The sequence below is a fragment of the Aulonocara sp. 'chitande type north' Nkhata Bay genome, linkage group LG18 (assembly GCF_057382095.1).
Source record: "Aulonocara sp. 'chitande type north' Nkhata Bay isolate Kocher_YH1m ecotype deep benthic linkage group LG18, A_spYH_male_GT1.1, whole genome shotgun sequence".
Taxonomy (NCBI): domain Eukaryota; kingdom Metazoa; phylum Chordata; class Actinopteri; order Cichliformes; family Cichlidae; genus Aulonocara; species Aulonocara sp. 'chitande type north' Nkhata Bay.
This window is the reverse complement of record NC_141361.1, coordinates 21,135,769-21,155,005: the sequence shown is the minus strand read 5'-3', so window position 1 is coordinate 21,155,005 and position 19,237 is coordinate 21,135,769. Positions and strand designations below refer to the sequence as shown.

The following is a 19,237-nucleotide window of genomic DNA, read 5'->3' as shown; positions in this document are numbered from 1 at the left end:
CTAAATGGTCAAACTAAAGTCCTTCCTTTACAATTGTAACATAGCGAGGAAGCAAATTTATAATTTGTCTGTGGAGCTAGAGACAGATATGAATAACATGAATGTATAATGTGATAGAAAAAGACTGCTTCTGCTCTGGATTTCAATGAGCATCTTAAGCACTTTCTTAAAATGGCTTGTATTTATTTAATTTTCCTTCTCGCTTTAGAGCAGAAGCCATCAACACATCAAGGGAGCGTTTGTTCACAGGCAGCCTGCTAAGCTGTGTCAGTTTTTTTCAAATATAAAATATGCTACAAAAAGAAAACAACAAAGAAAACCGTAACAATATGTTCAACAACACAAAGGTTGATCTGTTTATGAGAAATAACAACAACAACTCAAAGGGTCATCCTCCTGATCTGTCTCCAATGAGGTACAATGAGTAGACAAGTGGGAACAATATCTCAATAGCAGCAGACTTTACATTATGGATAAGTCAGAGATTTACTGTGCCTTTGAGATGCAGACAGATGGTTTTGTTCTAACATGACTCGTCACTCTCTCTGACATGTCTGTGTACCGTTGGGTTAGAACGACCTATTAGAATTGAGAACATGTATATGCATTTACATTTCATTTCAATTTAAACTTTCAATAGAAGACTGACAAGCTATAATTTGCGAGCGCAATTAACTTTACAATGTTTTATGATAATCAGAAGTTATTATCGTTAATGCCATCATCTATATATACTGAATGCCAACAGTTTCCGAGAAACAACAAAGACAAATGAAAGATTTTCAAGTCTGGGAAAGAAAACTGAAACATTTTGTTGTTTTTCTTTTTAAAAAAGGAGCACAGACAGGCGCTTGAACAACTTGCAGTTGTGTAAGCTGATGGGTACGGCGAGGGCACAGATACAAGATACAAACCTTTTCCTTTAAGGCTTACCTTGAAATTACCCTGGCATCCAAGGGCAAATCAGGTATTCCAAAAAGGCTTTGAATAAAATCCCAAATCATGAAATATTTTCTAGTTCCCCTCTCACAGTGCCAACTAATGCACCTCTCTCTTTCTTTTCAAAAGCATTCTTTAGTTAGAGGATGATGCGGCAGGTTTGAGAGAATCAAGGGCTGAATTCCTGCATTTTTTAATGCTTCCTAGTCACGCTAAAATCTGTACTGCCAGGAGTAACCAATCACCTTGGAGTCTAGAAGAAAGACTGAGCTGTATAGATTCTGCTGTAATGTAGACATAAATGGGACATCTAATCATGAAATGTAAAAATGTGAAATGTGACCACTTGGCATATGATGAAACCTACTGCAACAGTTACAGTAAGCATTTTCATATGGCTATGCATACATTTAGGGTATGATTGGCAACCTTGCGGACAAGGATCATAAGTCCTATCCTCCATGTGCCCACATCTGCTCTTTATCAGCCCTGTCTGAAACAGTATCACCTCATCGAGGGCAGTGGTGATAAAACTGCATATGCGGGCAGAAAAAAAAGGAAAGCAAAGGAAATTCTGGAGGATACTGAAGGAAAAACTGACAGCGGTGAATGTCTGCATAACATAAGTACTCTCAACTTGTTGAATGAAATTGGCTACATTTTCTCACATACTGTTACGGCCAACAATGCTTTTAAGTAAAAACAAACATCAGCTGGGAGACAAAATATGAGTGTTTAAATATCCGTTATGTCTGTGTGTCTGTGGATGTCCCCAATTAAAGAGGAACTGGATGCAATTATCTCTATTTCTCACACTGCCTGACAAAGAAAAGGCGGCTGGGAGAGAGACGGAGCGAGGGAGAAGCTTCTTCTAAAAGTATAGGAATGAAAAGATGAAAACGGTGCATCCTAAGAAGAGTGACAGGTTCAAAACAAACTCTGGACAGCCGCAGTGCTCTGCCATCCATACCTGCAGTAGCTGTACTGTGCTGCTTGTGTATATTAATTATACCTGTTATGGTCAACAAGACTGTTCATAACTATAAAAGAGCCTTATCCATGTGTATGTAGAGCAATTGTTATTTTCTGATGGCAGCAGTGGTTTCATTATAATATAGTTTATCATAGCTTCGTTTTTATAATTTAAATTACTCCGTCTGTCTACAGCAGCCTTCATATTCCCCACATGTTAAGAGAGAAAAAATCATGTTTGGATGCAATTGCAAAATACAATTTGGGCAAATTTATAGGGGAAACACAGAGAAAAGCTATAGAAGGATCTGTCTTGGTGAACCAAATCTTGAATATAATGAGCCAGAGGTGTTCACATGGACTAATTTTGCATGACATTTTATTAAATCAGTATGAAATCTGAAAACAGATGCTGTTTGTGGAAAAAAAAAAGTCCACCTAAGTTTCTTAGAACTCTGAGCAATGTTTTCAACATTTTTCAACAACTGCCGAGCCACACCTCCACTACAAGCTAGCACAAGCTGATTGAGTTTGTCGCTGTTAGTGACACTCTGTTGGACATGCCCTCATGTAACCCCCATTACCTAATCGCTGCATTGGATTGTCACACCCTGCTCCTGTAAGGTACTGACTGAAACAGCTCGTGTGTGGAATATATGCGCACGGGAACAAACTTTGACTTCTAACAGCTAAGTGATGGAGATGTTATTGAAAAATGCGTGGCAGTTTCGGTGACATCAGCATTTTTCTGAGTGCATGTTCCGACAGCTTCCTGCGAGAGGTGTGCGGGTCGAAAGACAGCGAATGGTGCTCATTTGCTGCTGGGAAGCAGATTTTTTAGACATGAAAATCGGCTTCAGATGTCCTTATAAAGGAGCAAAAGGTTTGAAGAGCTGACTTCAAGGCACCAATCCAGTTTACACACCATGAATACCAAACATTATCAGGATAATCAACCCACTTACTGGGTCAAATCAGTGTAGCTTCTACACTACTTGTGCTTTTACTAAGGCCAATATGCTGGGAAAATTAAATTAGATTGTGGCTTACTTTTTCTCTGAGATATCCATTTCTCTTCTTTTTCTATTTCAAGATTTCTCTTCTTACCTGAAGCCTTTGAAAATATGTTTATTTATCTAATGTAAAGTAAATTAAATCAGTGTGTCTCGAAATGAGATATTCAGAATCCCAACTGAAACAGATCAGGAATTTAGTGCCAATTTGCAGCGATATGATCAATTTCACTTTTATGCCCCATCATCCCAAATGGAAAAGTGAATAATTTCACATAAAAACCCAGCATCTCCTTGATTCAATAACATTTACTAAAAAGGAGAAGCCACATGAGTCTGTAATCCATCTTGGTGATAACCTTAAGAAAACAGTCTTTAATATGGTTTTACAAATGCATACCATAGCAGATTGAAAAAGATTAAAAAGGGGGATTTGGAAAAGGGATTTTTGAAACCGTGTCCCAAAAACACAACCAGCCACATATTTTCTTAACAGGACAAGAATCACTGTATTAAAATTATAACCCAAAAGGCAAGCAAATACAGTATTACCCAGTGAAGAAAAACATCCACAGTTCACTGAATTTTTATGAGCTTTGCATCTAATTATGGCATTTAAAAAAAAGTTGTATTTAAATTACAGTCTGGGTTCATGAAGTCTGGTTGCCAAGTGAACGGAGAGCTCTGGGCAGTGAGACTTGTTGCTGTATCGTTGCCACAGCAGCAGTAAAGAGCAGCAGAGCTCCTGTGAAGACCAACTCCATCATCTTCTTCAAGTGGAAAGAATTTGTCCCCTCCCTGTGACAGGCTGCCAGCTCAGCCCGAGCTCTTTCTTCATCCCTGGACTCCACTAACTCTTGAGAGCTCAAACCCTTTCACACTGCTGCAGGCATTGCTAAATCATAAAAGAGATGTATACTGAAGTCAGAAAGTCCGCTGAGAGCTGTATATCTATAAAACCGATATACTTTAAAGAATCAGCTGTTTATCTGTTTATTTTAACCGTTTCTAAAAAGCAAGCACAATTAAGTCTATCTAACAAAGGCACATAGAACTCTGAGTCTCTGAGTCTGTGCAGCAGCTGATAGGGCCATGGACTGACTGGACCCACAAAGAGGATATGCACAGTGTGGGTCTAAAACAAGCGTGGCTTCTCTGATGTGGAACCTATCTGGGCCACTGGCCAAACAAGACAGCAAAGCTGCAGTCAGTCCCATCAATCACATGTCAGCCTCACTATATTGCATCTTTATGCTTTCCAACTCTCTATCCTGCAACCGCTTTCAAAATTGTTAATGCTATTGCCCCTTTATAGGCGTGAGTCTGAGTGAAATAAAGATAGAAATAAAGCATGAGAATCAGCGTCTGAGTGTTTTGGGGTTTTTTTCCTACCCTGAATGTTGCCGCTGACTTTTCATTTACAAAAGTGCAAAGTGACAAACTGACAAATGATCTGGACTTAATAATCACATGGAAACAGATAGACCGTTGTGAAATGATCCCCACCCAAAAACAGCTGGACTGATGGCTAAGAATCAGAAATCTACTTTGAAGCATTTATTGTCCGGATTAGCAACCTTTACAGGCAAAAAGAAAGAAAAGGAGAAAGAGGAGAGTTAGAGGAGGTACACAGGGGAGGACAGGGGAGTTGGCCTACTCATTTAATGGACTATTTTATAGAAGGTCAAGATTTAGCCTTGTCCCGTGTGTGTGTGTGTATTTTAGTTTTATTTCTAGATGTTATGTCCTTGATTTAACGTGGAAATGTTGTGTGCATGTCCTCTAGCTCTATCCCCGTGTGTACTGTATGTGTAGGGTTGTGTGGGTGAAACTCACACACATACTCATTTTGTAAAGGGATCTGAGTGCTTAAACAGAAGGGTGCCATGGTTAGATGATGGGTCATAGTCTGCGATATATCAAGAGTAGTTTTCCAATCCTCTTAGTGCCACAGTGCTCAGAGTGTAACTGCTCTTCAGTAGGTAAAAATATACACGTCTTTAAGCCCACTAATCCCGGAAATTGAAGTTATTCAAATCTGGAAAAAGCTGAGATTAGACCTTCTCTGAAAAACCTGCAATATCTTTTAAGCTAAAAAAAAAAGAAAATATGGATATGATTTAAAAGCAGTCGGTGTGCATTTGTTATTTGTCAGCATCTAATTTCCATTTAAAATGAAATAAATATCCACAGTAGTTCAAAGGATGAAAGAAGACAAACGCACGGCCTAATTATCCTCCTAACATCGACACACAATCGAAATCTTAACCCTAAACAGTCGTTTGAAGAAGTGAGGACTTAAAAGTGTTGCGAGCATCTGAAAATCAAAGGAGTTTTTGAAAAGATGAAAGTGGGGGTACAAGCATGCACGGAGGACCAACACTGTGCAGGCTATGCTTTGAATCATCTAGTCCATGAGAGTAAACCAGGCAGACTTTTTTTTAACCTTTTGTTACTGTCACAGTCACACATTATACTATCAAACTATTTTTTTGTTGTTTAATATGAAATCAGATTTAACATAAAATCAATCAAACTCATTATTTATTTATTCAAAGATAAAAATTGATAGTTTGCCTGCACTTTTAGTAAGATAACCTTTACTTTTATGTGCTTGCAGCTCTTCCAAGAACAATGACAATCACATGCCTGGCTGGTTTTTGGTTATTTATAGGTTTGCTCCATGCTCCCAGGCCCCCTCAGCAGCCCACTGTATACAAAGCAGTGTGCGTCTTTCCAATAGCACACCTGAATCTCAGAGCAATGAAAAACTTCCTTTTCCAGTCCTTGTTTATGAATGCAGATAGATTTTAAAAAGCAAATTAATTTTCAGGTATTTCAGGTAAATTGCATGTTGCATGTTTTGTGCCTTTACTTATCAACTGTTTGCCAGCATCCAGCAAAAGTATGCTCAAAGGTTATTGATGAATTGAAGCTTCTGGTTCCAAAAATGTTCAGAACATTCAGAACAAAACCACTTTTATCTGGCCTACAGTATTTGTCTAAATAGTGACCATCTTTGCTGTCAGGCATAGATGAACTTTAAAAGTTAATATGCAGCATTTCAGAAAACATACAGTTTTATTTTCTCTTTTTTAGTGTTCCTATGTCTGCAAATCTGCATCTTAGCAAGCAATCTGTTCACACAGGTATGAGCACATGTGATGACTTGTGCTGTAATCTCTAGTTCGACTGGTTGATAGCTTGGTTGATATTTGTTTATTCAGCCAAATTCTCACTGATCAGCCAATCTTGTCACCTCCTGCGTGTTTTAATAGCTTTTAATTTTCCCAAATGAATGTATCCTGTTCAATTAACATTTACATTTTGTCGGTGTTATTATGTTCAAACAACTTCCCCGTTTAGGCTCAAGGCTTTGAGTGCAAATACATCAGAACTCGTCGATTTCCGTGTTTGCCCTAATAATTCATTTATAACAGCATTCACACCAAACCACAGATTCACTAGCTCCTCGGTCTCGCAGGAGCACACACCTACACCGAGACCAAGCTGAACGTTTCTTCTCTTATCACCCCCCACCCAGTGCCGCCAATCGATTGGTTTGAGAGTAGTAACGATTCCAGTCGACCAAGACTTTCTTTGGTTGACTGTCACTTCATGCAGGCTAACACTCTGTGATACTCTCTCTTATCTGGCACAAACATAAAGCTCAGTCAAGCTCTGGCACCTAGTGTAGATGCAAGGTAGGCTTTTCAAGTCTGTAAATGTCAACAGGACACCCGCTCAACTCTGCATAGTTTCCATGACAACGAGGCACTTGACAGCCACCAGCACAATGGGATGTTGTGGTCTAACAGGAATGATCTTGAACTGCCAGTTAACAGGTTGAGTGATATATAGTGTGGCTGCTGTACAGATGAAAGAGTAACGAGTGACACTATCGACTCAAATAAGACTAAAACAAAAATACAGTTAATACAGAGAAAAAGGGAAATCCATAAGATGGAAGCATGGGAAACCACACAGGTATAAAAGTGGTCAAACGGAAAAAGCAAAGTGAGATATAGAGATAGAGCTCTAGTCATCGCTGCACTTTCTATCTGTGGCCATAATTTTTTCAGGGCAACAAAAGGGCAGGCGGGCAGAGGGGAACCAAATCCTGGCCCGTTTGTCTCCTCAAATGGCCTCTAGGGACTGTCTGAAATGGCCCTTTTCTTCTTGGTTCTTTTCAGCCCTAAACCCCATCTACATGACAAACAGTGTCACTTTGAAGCTGCCTGTGTCATCTATGCTATCTGTCACTCATTCATGACCTTTTGCTCCTGCCTCTCATCTTTCTTTTTTTTTTCTTTCCACAGTAATTCCCTTTTTTGTCACTGTCTCCCTTTCACACACTATCCTTTTCATTTATCTTTGATATCTGCCTCTGAGCTCAAAACAAGTCTTTGGATCAAAAGAAAATGGCAAGGACATTTCAGTAGTTCTTTTGACAATGTGTCATAGCATTTGAGTCCTTATAAGACTTTGAGTTGCATTTGTCCACAACCAACAATCATCAAGTCTGTATTATTAGCATTATTATTATCTTCTTAATTCCTCTTGTTATTAATTACAAAACACAACAATTAGACCATGTGCATCCATCACAGTTAAGCTCTTTACTCAAAATCAGAGTTTTAATGCTAAAATATAAATATTGTTGTTATTCATAAATTTTCAAACAACTATTTGACAAGAAAGCTGAAAAATTGACAAAAAGAAGAGAAAAAAATTATTAGATTCTGAATTACAGCTATTTACTTGCATTACTGAACAGACCAAAATGGGTTTAGTGGTTGAATGTTATTAATATGTCCAGTGTGCTGGCTCACATTTTAGTGTTAAAACATGAATTCAGTTTGTTATTCTACTAATGAATAAGCACACATTTTATAGTTGTAAACACATTTTTGACAGATTTCTATTAATATTTTCTTGTTTTTATGATAGCTGGTTTAATAAAAGAATTAAGCTATGCATATGATAACTGAAAAATCCATCCTACCGTGTTGAAGTTCTCCAGCCTCTCCTTAGCTTCAGCGACTGTGCACTCCACATTGCGAACTTTGACCTCTGGGTTATTCCTCTGGGCATACAGACCATTTCCTACAACTCTGCCTGTATAACTGTGACAAAAAAGAAAGCCGGAATCAATTTAGTCGCCAACATCATCTTTATGCTGTTAACATGCAATGCTGAATGTATTTGTTAATATCAAAATACTTATTGCTAATGTGTTATTGCTGTGAGTTGCACAATTTAATATGACTCTGTGATTTATCACTATGGAAATATACCTCGGACGCTACAACCAATCAGAAACACACACTATGCCAGGCTCCTGGTTAGACTCCAGCGTCTTTATAATTTGCCTCATTTGTCAACAACATATCGTTAAAAAGCTCCATTATGCATCCTCTCCTGCATCAACACTGAAATCTAATCCAGATCATTTAATGATGCTTTTCATGGTCTTGTGTGAGGAAATATTTTAATGATAGCTGAGCTCTGCCTTGTAAAAATTGTGATTGAGACAAATGCATGCTGGGCCTTTTAAACTCTGGCATGCTCTGTGGCCCTGAAGCTTGGCAGGAACTATAGCTGTTAATTTCTTCAGAGCTGTTGTTGAGCTGATGTCAGAGAGGCTAAACTTTTCTAGCGGCCAACCTGAATTAAATAGGAAGCGTTTTTGATGTCTAATAATAGATTGGAAATTTGTCCGTAAAGAATCGGTGATTTAACGTTTTACAGTTTTGATGGTTTAAATGCTGAACAGTTGGAGCTGATACTGAGCACTGCAGTGTCTCGCACAGGCGTTCAAAAACAACAAAAAACAACATCAGTGTGTGCCCATTTCCTGTAACCTCCACCAGCACTGGCTCGCTCTTTGTGTCATTAATCTTATTTTAGTCTAGTATTATTGTGGCCAATACCGTAAGCAGTTGACCTCACGGGTGAGGGTGAGATATACAAATTGACTTTCGATGATGCGATGCACTTATCCCTCATTTTCCTCCAAATTAATTTTAGAATTATATATTGATGCTAATCTTCCATACTTGGGAGATTTAACGGCACTGGAGAGGAGTGACATGTACTGGCAACAAATCAATTGATGCTTCAGCAGGCAGCGCGAGGCTGATAAAGTGATTATGGATGGTTTAAGCGAGCGTGTTTGTAAGGATGTCTTTATGGGTATGTGAGTGCTTTTGTCGTCGTGCTTGCATATACTTGTACTTGTGAATATGAGTCGAGGCAATCATAAAAGTGCTGACCCTTAAAAAATCTCTGGCCTGTGATATAAGAAGTGTCTTGATAAGGTCGGTGCTCCTTCATCTTGCTGAAACAGCAAAATGATGCAAAAAAAAAAAAAATCCTGTGTAATCCTCTGACATTGCAGATTAACTTTACATCTCGTTGTTTGTGTATTTGATTTTATGCTTCATTTTCTTCCTTCAAGTGCTTATTTTACTTTAGGATATTTACCAACCAGATTTTCTGTGTGCCACACACACACACACACACACACACAAAACAAACTGCTTGGACAACAACTGAAAATTCTTATTTGCTGCCAACTCTCAGTCTTCCGAACATGGACGCTATCAATAGCTTTTGGACTTACAGCTTCTCCCCTCTGACACAAGAGATTAATTGAAGAATCAAACAGCCCTCTAAGCAGTGGTTTAAAGTGGGGGGCTGTGTCTTAGGGGTCTGACTGTCTCCAGGCTTGGCTTGTGATAAGAGTGTTGGTGCGGAAATGAGCTCATCAAATTGGATGCTAATAAAAGGGAAGTGTCATGGTGAGTCTGGCAGTGCGTTTGGCCTGGAACATTTCATTGCAGGGCTTGTTTGATACTACATAGGGGATGTAACCACTGACACAGCAGGATATCCCAGAACTGATTACGCGATAGACATACAATTAATGCAGCAAATTTCAAGGCAGAATTCAGATGTTATAAGTTTGCTCTGAATGGCAACAGTGAACTGTTTTGGAATAAATTTCACTCGAGCGCTATAACTCAGGGGATTAAACACTGAGCACACAGTACAGCACAAATGCTACAGCACCCAAATGATGACTCCTTCTTTTTTAGAATTAGCTCTTCTGCCCTTCTGGTGGCCTCAAATGCAGAACCTCACCAAGCATTTGAAAACTCTTTCTACACATTTATGGCTTCTGACTCAGAGCCCTTTTTCTATGGAAGTGACTCACTCCCCCGTGAATGCACAATTGATGCGCACTCTTGAAGGCAGCTTTGTCTGTTCGCGTCCTTTCCCTCTGCCTGAAGCACAGACTAGCAGTGACCTGTACTCCCTGATGCTGACCCCAAAATGAAATGTTTTGCTCTTTTCAAAGCCTGAAGGAATGCTCGTGGGCTTTGGGGCGAAGCATGAAAAATCATTATTCATTTTTAAGGTGTATTGGGGGGGGGGGGGGGGGGGGGGGGTCATCTTGAGAATACCCAAGGTAAAGGATATTTTCATGTATATTGCATTAATTGAATTACAAGGATGCGTATTTGATCTGGAATTTGAATTGCCTTTTGCTACTGCGAGGGATTGATAGCAAAGTGACCCATGGTGAATCTGATTCTATTTTATCTGTTAAACCCAACTGCCTAAGCTTGTAACATTCACACATTCACAAAGGACTTAATTACTCTTCTTTTTGTTTTAATTTATTTATTTTTGAGAGCACTTGTGGCTGCTCTTGCTCGTCACATGAAAAGAAACATAAAACAACTAAAAACTACAGATCCCATCTTTCAGAGTTTTCAATGATTTATGACCCCAAAAGACTACTGTATAAACATAAAGCATCACTGGCAAAAGAGATTACACATCTGTATTTGCCAGGCAAATAAATGATTGTAGATCATTTCTTAAACGATGGGAGCTTTATTACTTCTTTTGCCAAGGACTCCTCTGGGATTGACATTAGGAATGAAGACATTCAAATGAATGGATAATCTAGATCTTTTCTTGATTCATTAGAATCATCTTATTTAATTTATGTACATGTTCATCAGCAGGACGCTTTGTGACATTCTCCTGAAGTTTATTAGATGCATGCCTTGTATCAGCAGGATCCTATTATTCAATTGTGAAAAGACAAACACTGTGCAAGCTAAAACAGTCTCAGTGTGGATGTAAAGACTAAACAATACGTCTCCTACTGGAGAACAATCTTAGCACACATTACTGGTACTGAAATCAACATTAGTTTTTACTGGAGTAGACAGTCACTCAAGAATTATGACTACTACATCAAAGTAATCTGTCTGGTCTAGTAATCTGTAACTGAAACAAATCTTCAAACTGAAAAGAGACTCTCACAGTTCATGGCTTACTTTGAGGTAAAGTTTCACTACAATATGTCTCACTAATTATAACAGTGTGCAGCACAGTGCACTGATTAACAGAATGTATGTTTAAACTGGTGTAGAAATCTCAACAAATTCAGTGCTTAGCATTCTGACCTGTTTTAGTGACATAAAGTCACAGTAAGCATTATTGCAGATTTAGCAACAATGTGGAACCCAGTACACAATCACTTAGATCACCTAGAATGAAGTGTTTTTTGGAGACAAGAAAAAAAAGTAAATGGCTTTATGCACACAAAATTAAGTCTATAGGTAACAGACACACATCTTCTCTTTGGTAATGTCAATATTTAACTCCAGTAAGTACGTGAGTGATTTAAACCAGAATTTCTAGGTAAATGGGCTTGACTAATATCTATGTAGACAATCAATACAGTGCAATACAAACTGCAGCAGTCTCTTTTCTCAGTCCTATCTTTGTTCTTTTTTGTAATGTGGAAAAATGCTATAAATATTCTCATGCTTAGCTACTTAAATACCAAAATTACTGCTGCAAAGCTTTATTTTTGTAAGGCAAATGGAGCATTTCTTTGATAAAAATGTGAATTTGTGATACTTGGCTATCTCTCCTCTCAATGCATCAGTGGAGCAGAATCTGCTACTGAGGCTCTGTTTGGGGTGCAGAATTCATGATAGACTAAGAGTGCAGAATCTGCTATCACACCAAAGCATTAGTGGGTCTGTTGCACACTTTAGCTTGATATTGCTTCATGTAGTAAGAAGACACACTGATAAAATTACAAAAACAAACATTTAAGGTAAAAAATATGATAGAAACATTTTAGCAAACATGGACTGCATTAAAAAAATAAAGGGCTGCTTAATAATACTGTTTGTGTGCATTATTAATGTTCTATTTCCATGCTTTCACGCTGAATTCCTTCCAGAACAATCCACCGTGAACTTACTTCTACAAAACATAATGTTAAAAAAATACAGAGCATTAGTGACTAGTTTGTGATTATTTCATTAATTGGTCTATACTAAATAGACTGGACATATAACTAAGCCCTTTAGTGCTCACATTAGTGCATGTTAATTTCCCTAGCTATAATCATTTCTGTGAAACAAACATCAGACTGAATTAGAGCAAGGCGAGGAGGGGAATAATGTCAGTGATTAATAACTGAGAGGAGAGGAGGCTGTTTACTATGACTGAGAGTGTGTATTTTTGTGGCTGTGGGTGGCACCATTTCAGCTGAAGAGGGTACTGCACTTGGGATGATGGCACTGCTATCAAGATAACCAGCAAATTGTCGGTTCTGCATGATTAATAAAGCTTTTCCCCACCCCCAGCTGTTGTGGGAATTGAACATGTGTTGAGTTACTCATGGGGAAGTCCTGTGATTAGTACACAGTGGGTTATATCAGCTGCTTTTTTTAAAGTTCTCCTGTTTGATGATTTATGTTTGTTATTTTTTTAAGACAATCATGCAAATTTTGCTACTTAACATTCAAAAAATGTCAACAATCCAATCTTAATAATTTTTTTTGTTTAAATAAAACTATTGCCATATATATTTAAATTTCCTAAATCACAGATTGAAAAAATAGTTAATGTCCAAGGTATTTAAAAGTTTTTCTTTGGAGACTCGCTTCTTTTCCCCCTCATGTTTAGTTCAATCCTGGTACCTGACCAAACGAGTCACTTAACAATAACATATTAATCTATGAAAAATGTCAAAGAAGGTGATTCTCAAATACATTAGGCAGAAATTTGGATATCTGAGCATGGGGTGCAGTGAAAAATCTGAGGAAACTGGACAAATGGAGGAAAAATGTCTTAAAAACCCATGTACAGCAGCTGGAGTATCTGAAAGTCAAGACACTTTCAGATACTTACTTTCACAAAGATCTGACACAGGATCTGAGAGATACACCTGGTCCTTCAGCTGCAATGGTCTCAAGGGAAGGGTGGCTGTCTAGAAGCCTGTCATTTTTAAGGAAGGGAAACAGGAAGAAAAGCTGAGGTATGCCAAATTACACAAGAACTGGACTGAAATAAGTGGCAAACAATCTTCTCAAAATTCATTTCATTCATTTCATTTATTTATTCATTTTCAGGCACAACAAATACCTATATTGAACATAAAATACACAAAACAAAAAACAAAACTTGCCTGAAAAAGGAGTGGGATGAAGAAAACTTATTAAATCCCACCCCTATACTCACTCATCAACAAAAAAAAACAATAAACTTCCCGCAGCTACGCCCATCATTGCATACAGACCCATCAACAGCCCCGGGCAGATACAAGCATCTAAGCGGCAGCTCGCAACCAACAATTAGAGCCTTCATAACTGAATACAGAATATATAAATTATAAATTGCATTACCACAGGTAACAGGCAGTAATAACTACAAGTAACAGACACACATACATATACATACATATATATCTACACACACAAGTACATATATGTACATACATACGCACACTTTATTTTTTATTTTTTATTTTGGAATCCATACCAGCAATGGTAAGAGGACAGACATTACAGAGCACACTAAAACCCATCATTGAGTATACTGTGACCAGACCAACTGTTTGTAGAGAAATTTAAATCTATGAATATTTTTGCATTGTTTCAATTGTAAACTCAGACTGTTCCAGATTTTCACACCACATACAGACACACAAAAGCCTTTACGGGTTGTTCGAGTTCTGGGTAATTTGAATTCTCCAAAGCCTCTCACATTATAAACCTTTTCTCGAATTTCAAATCTAGTTTGTAAATTTGCCGGTAAAAGTTTAGTAAAAGCTTTATACAAAATTATGGATGTATTGTAATTAACCAGATCCTGGAATTTAAGTAACTTTGCCTGAAGAAAGAATTTGTGAGTATGATCTAGATAACCAGCCTTGTGAATAATACGCAGTGCTCGTTTCTGTACTGTGACTAATGGATTAGTTGTATTTTTATATGTATTTCCCCACACTTCCACACAATATGTAAGATATGGAAGAACCAGGGTACAGTACAGAGTACGAAGTGCATCTTTATCAAGGAATTGTTTCACTTTGTTCAAAACTGCGAGGCTTCTAGAAATTTTGGTTTTTATGTGTCTGACGTGGGGTTTCCATGAAATTTTGTTATCAATTATAACTCCCAAAAATTTGTGCCTTTTTGAGGTCAACAAAAATACCAACTGCATATTTATTTTTATCCAGTGTATCAGTAATTTCTTCTACTGCCTCAATTATCGCCATTGAAGTGGTTCTTTGCGTTCTGAAACCATACTGACCAACATTTATTATTTGATGTTTTTCAAGGAATTTTTCTAATCTTGAATTAAAAAGTTTTTCTAGAATTTTTGAGAATTGAGGCAGTAGAGAAATAGGCCTATAATTGGTAAAACTGTGTTTGTCATTACTTTTATATAGTGGTATTACTTTCGCAATTTTCATTTTTTTTGGAAAACAACCGGACTGAAATGATAAATTACAGATATATGTTAAGGGACTAGCAATATTCAGAATAACCTGTTTAACTACAGACATATTTATGTCATGATAATCCATTGAAGACTTACTTTTACATTTTAATGTGATATTTATTACTTCTTGCTCATTTGTAGCTGAGAGGAACAGTGAAAAGGGATTTGATTTTATATTACTGATATTTTCATTTTTATGACACGGGATGTCCGCTGCTAGTTCAGGGCCAACATTTATGAAGAATTTATTGAACCCATCGACAATATTACTCATGTTGTGATTTTCACCATTTGCATCAGTAAAATATTCAGGATATGATGTTCCAGAAGATCCTTGTTTAATTAAGTTGTTTAACACATCCCAAGTTCCTTTTATATTGTTTTTATTTTCATATAATCTTCTTCTATAATAAAGTTGTTTGCTCGTTCTTATAATATCAGTCAATTTATTTCTATATGCTTTATATCTTTGTTCCACTTCTTTTGTTTTTACTTTGATAAACTGTTTATACAGATTGTTTTTCTTTTTGCAAGCATTAATAATTCCTTTTGTGAGCCAAGGACTTTTTATCTTTTTTTTCTTTGTCATGTGTTCGTTTACAGGACAATGTTTATTGTACCACATAGTAAAAATATCTAGAAAATTATCATAAGCCTTGTCCACATCTGACTCTTCATACACCGAACTCCAATCTTGTTGTGCTAAATCGAAATTGAAGGCATGAATTGCTTCTTCATTTATTGTTCGCTTTGCTATCATGATCTTGGTATCTATTTTTTTTTAAATCACAGTCACACAAAGTAAAAACTGGTAAGTGGTCAGTTATATCACAGACAAGCAGACCACTATTAATTTGGAAATCCATGACATTAGTAAAAATGTTGTCAATAATAGTGGCGCTATGTGATGTTATTCTGCTTGGCTTTGTTATTGTTGGATATAGTGATAAGCTGTACATTGTGTCAGTAAAGTCATCAATGGCTTTTAACCTTGTTGGATTTAGCAAATCAATGTTAAAATCACCACAGATAAATAGTAATTTTTGGTTCACCGAAGCAAACGTTTTTTCTATCCATTCATTGATGGAATTATGAATGCAGAGAAGTATCATCAGATTTGGATTCAACGGGCAACATCTGCTGTTTATATATTGCATTTCTGTGTATGTTTGCAGATGGTTCAATAAATTACTGCACCTATTCCAATTCAATTCAATTCAAATCAATCATATATATATATATATATATATATATATATATATATATATATATATATATATATATATATATATATATATATAAATTTTACATTTATTTTATCAACTTTTCTTCTGACGATGCTGTCTGTGTTGAGAGCTCAGTGGATCTGCGTTCGACTACTCCGCCTAGGCTGCACTGCCGAGCGCAGATCCACTAGCAAGACTGAAGCTAAGCTCGTTGCAACATGGCAAATTGAACCTCCCCCACCCTTATTCAGATCTGGCCTTTGGAACTATTTTGGTCTTCATGTGAAGTTTGACCCTGAAGGTAAGCGCATCATGGACAAAAGTAAAACAGTATGTCGGATGTGCCACGCAATGCTCAATTACATTGGTGGGAACTAGTGCGTTAGCGCAGTTAGCTCGTTAACGTGTTGACGCCGTCCAGCCCCACGCACGGGGCGATCCGCGGTAGCTCGTTAACGGAGATTTGCCGTGTTGTGGCGTTAACGTAATTTCAACAAGATTAACGCTGACAGCACTAGTGGGAACACAATAAATATGACTGCACATTTACATCATCCTAGTGCAAAGACAAGTGAAAGCAGACAAAAACAACAAGCACGCATGGTACAAACTTTACCCGAGTCATTTATACAACCGTTAGCACATGATTCTCCTTATGGGGACCTGATAAGTTTAATATGCTGCTGACAATATAGCCCAGAAGAAGCGTATAGTATAGCTTTTATTTTGGAAAGGGCCATTTCTCTGTAATAAACTCTTTTCCAAAGATGAGTGATTTCTCGATCAGATTGATTTATTTTTTTTATTACTTTGTTGTTTCAGCAACATTAAATTTAAAAACGGTACTTTTGAGTTAAAATATATATTTACAATTTTAATAAATGACAAATTAAAAAAGCATGAACATTTTTTTGTATCGAAAAAATATCGAACCGTGACACCAAAGTATCGAACCGAACCGAACTGTGAATTTTGTGTATCGTTGCACCTCTAATATATATATATGTACCAAATTAAAACAGTTCCCCCGAGGTGCTTTATACTGTAATGTAAAGACCCTACAATAATACAGAGAAAAAATAGAAAACCCCAACAATCATATGACCCCCTATGAGCAAGCACTTTGGCATCAGTGGGAGAGAGAAACTCCCTGTTAACAGGAAGAAACCTCTGGCAGAAGCAGTTTCGGAGAGGTGTGGCCATCAGCCATAACCAGTTGGTCCCATTTTCCAAGCAAAATATAAAGGAAGGAGAATTATCTACAGATATACACTAAAAAAACGAGTTCTTGTCTGATGTTAATTTATTTTACATGTTTTTAATCAGTCTGCACAGTATATGCTGTTCACATAACATTAGACCCATACCGCTGAAAAAGAAATCTAGACCTTTCTCTTATGCCCTTTCAAACAAGTGTGTGTGTGGGGAGGGGGCGCTGAGCAGATGCTTGTAGCCAGTGAACTTTACATGCAAGGCTTGGGCATATTGAAATACTCTGAACAGGAGGTTTTGTTCTGAAAGGCCAGACTGTTCTCACATGCTGTGAACTTAGTAGCCATTTACTGTATGGCAAACAGCCTCAAGCCCATGAACAGGCAACTTGTCAGGAGCCACTTGACAAACATTTACTCGCCAACCCACATAAGGTCATCCATAGGCAATAAACATAGACATGAGCAAACACATACAAATGCTCTAAAAATCTATGGCGTGTAAGGCAATTTGAGCCTATACAAATGGCAGTCTCGGGCTTGCCACAGTCCCTGAAACCCAACAGTTATTCCCAAAGATAACCGCACGCTAAAAATAAATGCTTTAAACGTCAAGCATTTAAAAAACTAAGCACTGATAAATTCTTTGGTTGATATCTTGTCCAATCTCTTCATAGTAGTTAGTGTAGTCAGCTGTACTCTAAGGACAACTGCACTAGACATCAGAAAATGCACAAGGGGAAACAGCACGCAAATCAGGAGAGGTCGTTTGCAGGGCAGACAAGCTTAAAGAGTGTGGTTTCTATTCAATGCTTGATTACTCTTATCCACCATGCACCCCCACCTATTATTCTTTGTTTTTAAATGATCTCTCCAAGTCTACAACAAGACTTTTGTTGAAGTCATCTTTTTTTTTTCTTTCTGTTCATTTCCCTCCCGGCAAATACAGACACTGCAGAATCTTGCTTTTTCTTGTCGCTGTCATTTGTAAGCCAGCTGGTGACAACATGAACATGTCATCAGCAGCTCCAGTCACTTGGAGTTCTCAGAAACACCTGGGCAAGCGGCCTTGGATGTTTTTGTTTTGCTTCTGTTACTTTTTATCAGTCTCCTCCAACCTCCTCCTTGTTCCAACTATCAGTTGGGTATTTAAAAACAAAAAAATTCCAGTTTTCCCTAATGATACACAAACCTGTGAAAAAGTTATCCCCAGTTCGATTAGAAATATGACTAAAATCCTGAAACATGACAATTGTACCTTAGTTGCCTGTAATACCCAATAAAGACAGACAATAGGATGGGTCTTGTACTGGGATTCTCCTCCTCCCTCAGACATGCTATGTGAACCTGAGCTCAGTTAAGTTCTACTCTGTTACTCATATGAATATATTCCAATGCCTCCTGCGCGATATTCGACTGCTTCCTTCGAGGGGTCACCACAGCAGATCATCTGTCTCCATCTCACCCTATACCTATCATCCTCTTCTCTTACACCAGCCCTCTGTAAGTTCTCCTTCACTACATCCGCGAATCTTCTCTGAGGTTTTTCTCTTTTTCCTCCTGCCTGGCAGCTCCATTTTCAACATCTTTTGTCAAATATATCCACTGCCTCTCCACATGTCCAAACCATCTCAGCCTTGGCTCTCTAACTTTAGCTTATCATACTTATAAGATTTATTTAAATATTTTTAAATCCAGCTCTTTTTGCACAGAGCTGGGTAATAATACAGCACACTTATACCACTCTATTCTGTTATAAATGATGCTGCAGAAAACAAAGTGAGTTGAGCTCAGTGGGACAAAAGCATTGAGTTCAGAAAAAACAGCTACCCATACTTGTGCTGCTTTGTTGCATATTCGACACCTTAAATTGACCGTTTTTTGTTTGTTGGACTACTGTGAAAATAGTCTTCATCACAATCTTGATTCAACAAGTATGCATCAGGAAAGACAAAAGGTTAGAGGATTCCAGTTTAACCACCCTAGTCTAATTCAAGCCTTTGATTCATTCGGTCACATGAGTCAAGGCAGTTGTTCTTCTGAAGCT

The 19,237-nt window shown here is 37.7% G+C and overlaps 1 protein-coding gene across 3 annotated transcripts in view; it reads right to left on the bottom strand.

The window, feature by feature from the left end:
• Nucleotides 1–19,237, bottom strand: part of gpc5c (glypican 5c) — a 110,208-nt gene that overhangs the window by 24,987 nt on the left and 65,984 nt on the right. For all 3 annotated transcript variants that reach the window (XM_086271417.1, XM_086271416.1, XM_086271418.1), the window contains one exon: nucleotides 7,930–8,050. In XM_086271417.1, coding sequence (XP_086127543.1) covers nucleotides 7,930–8,050 — 121 coding nt within the window. The remainder of the gene's footprint in view (nucleotides 1–7,929; nucleotides 8,051–19,237) is intronic.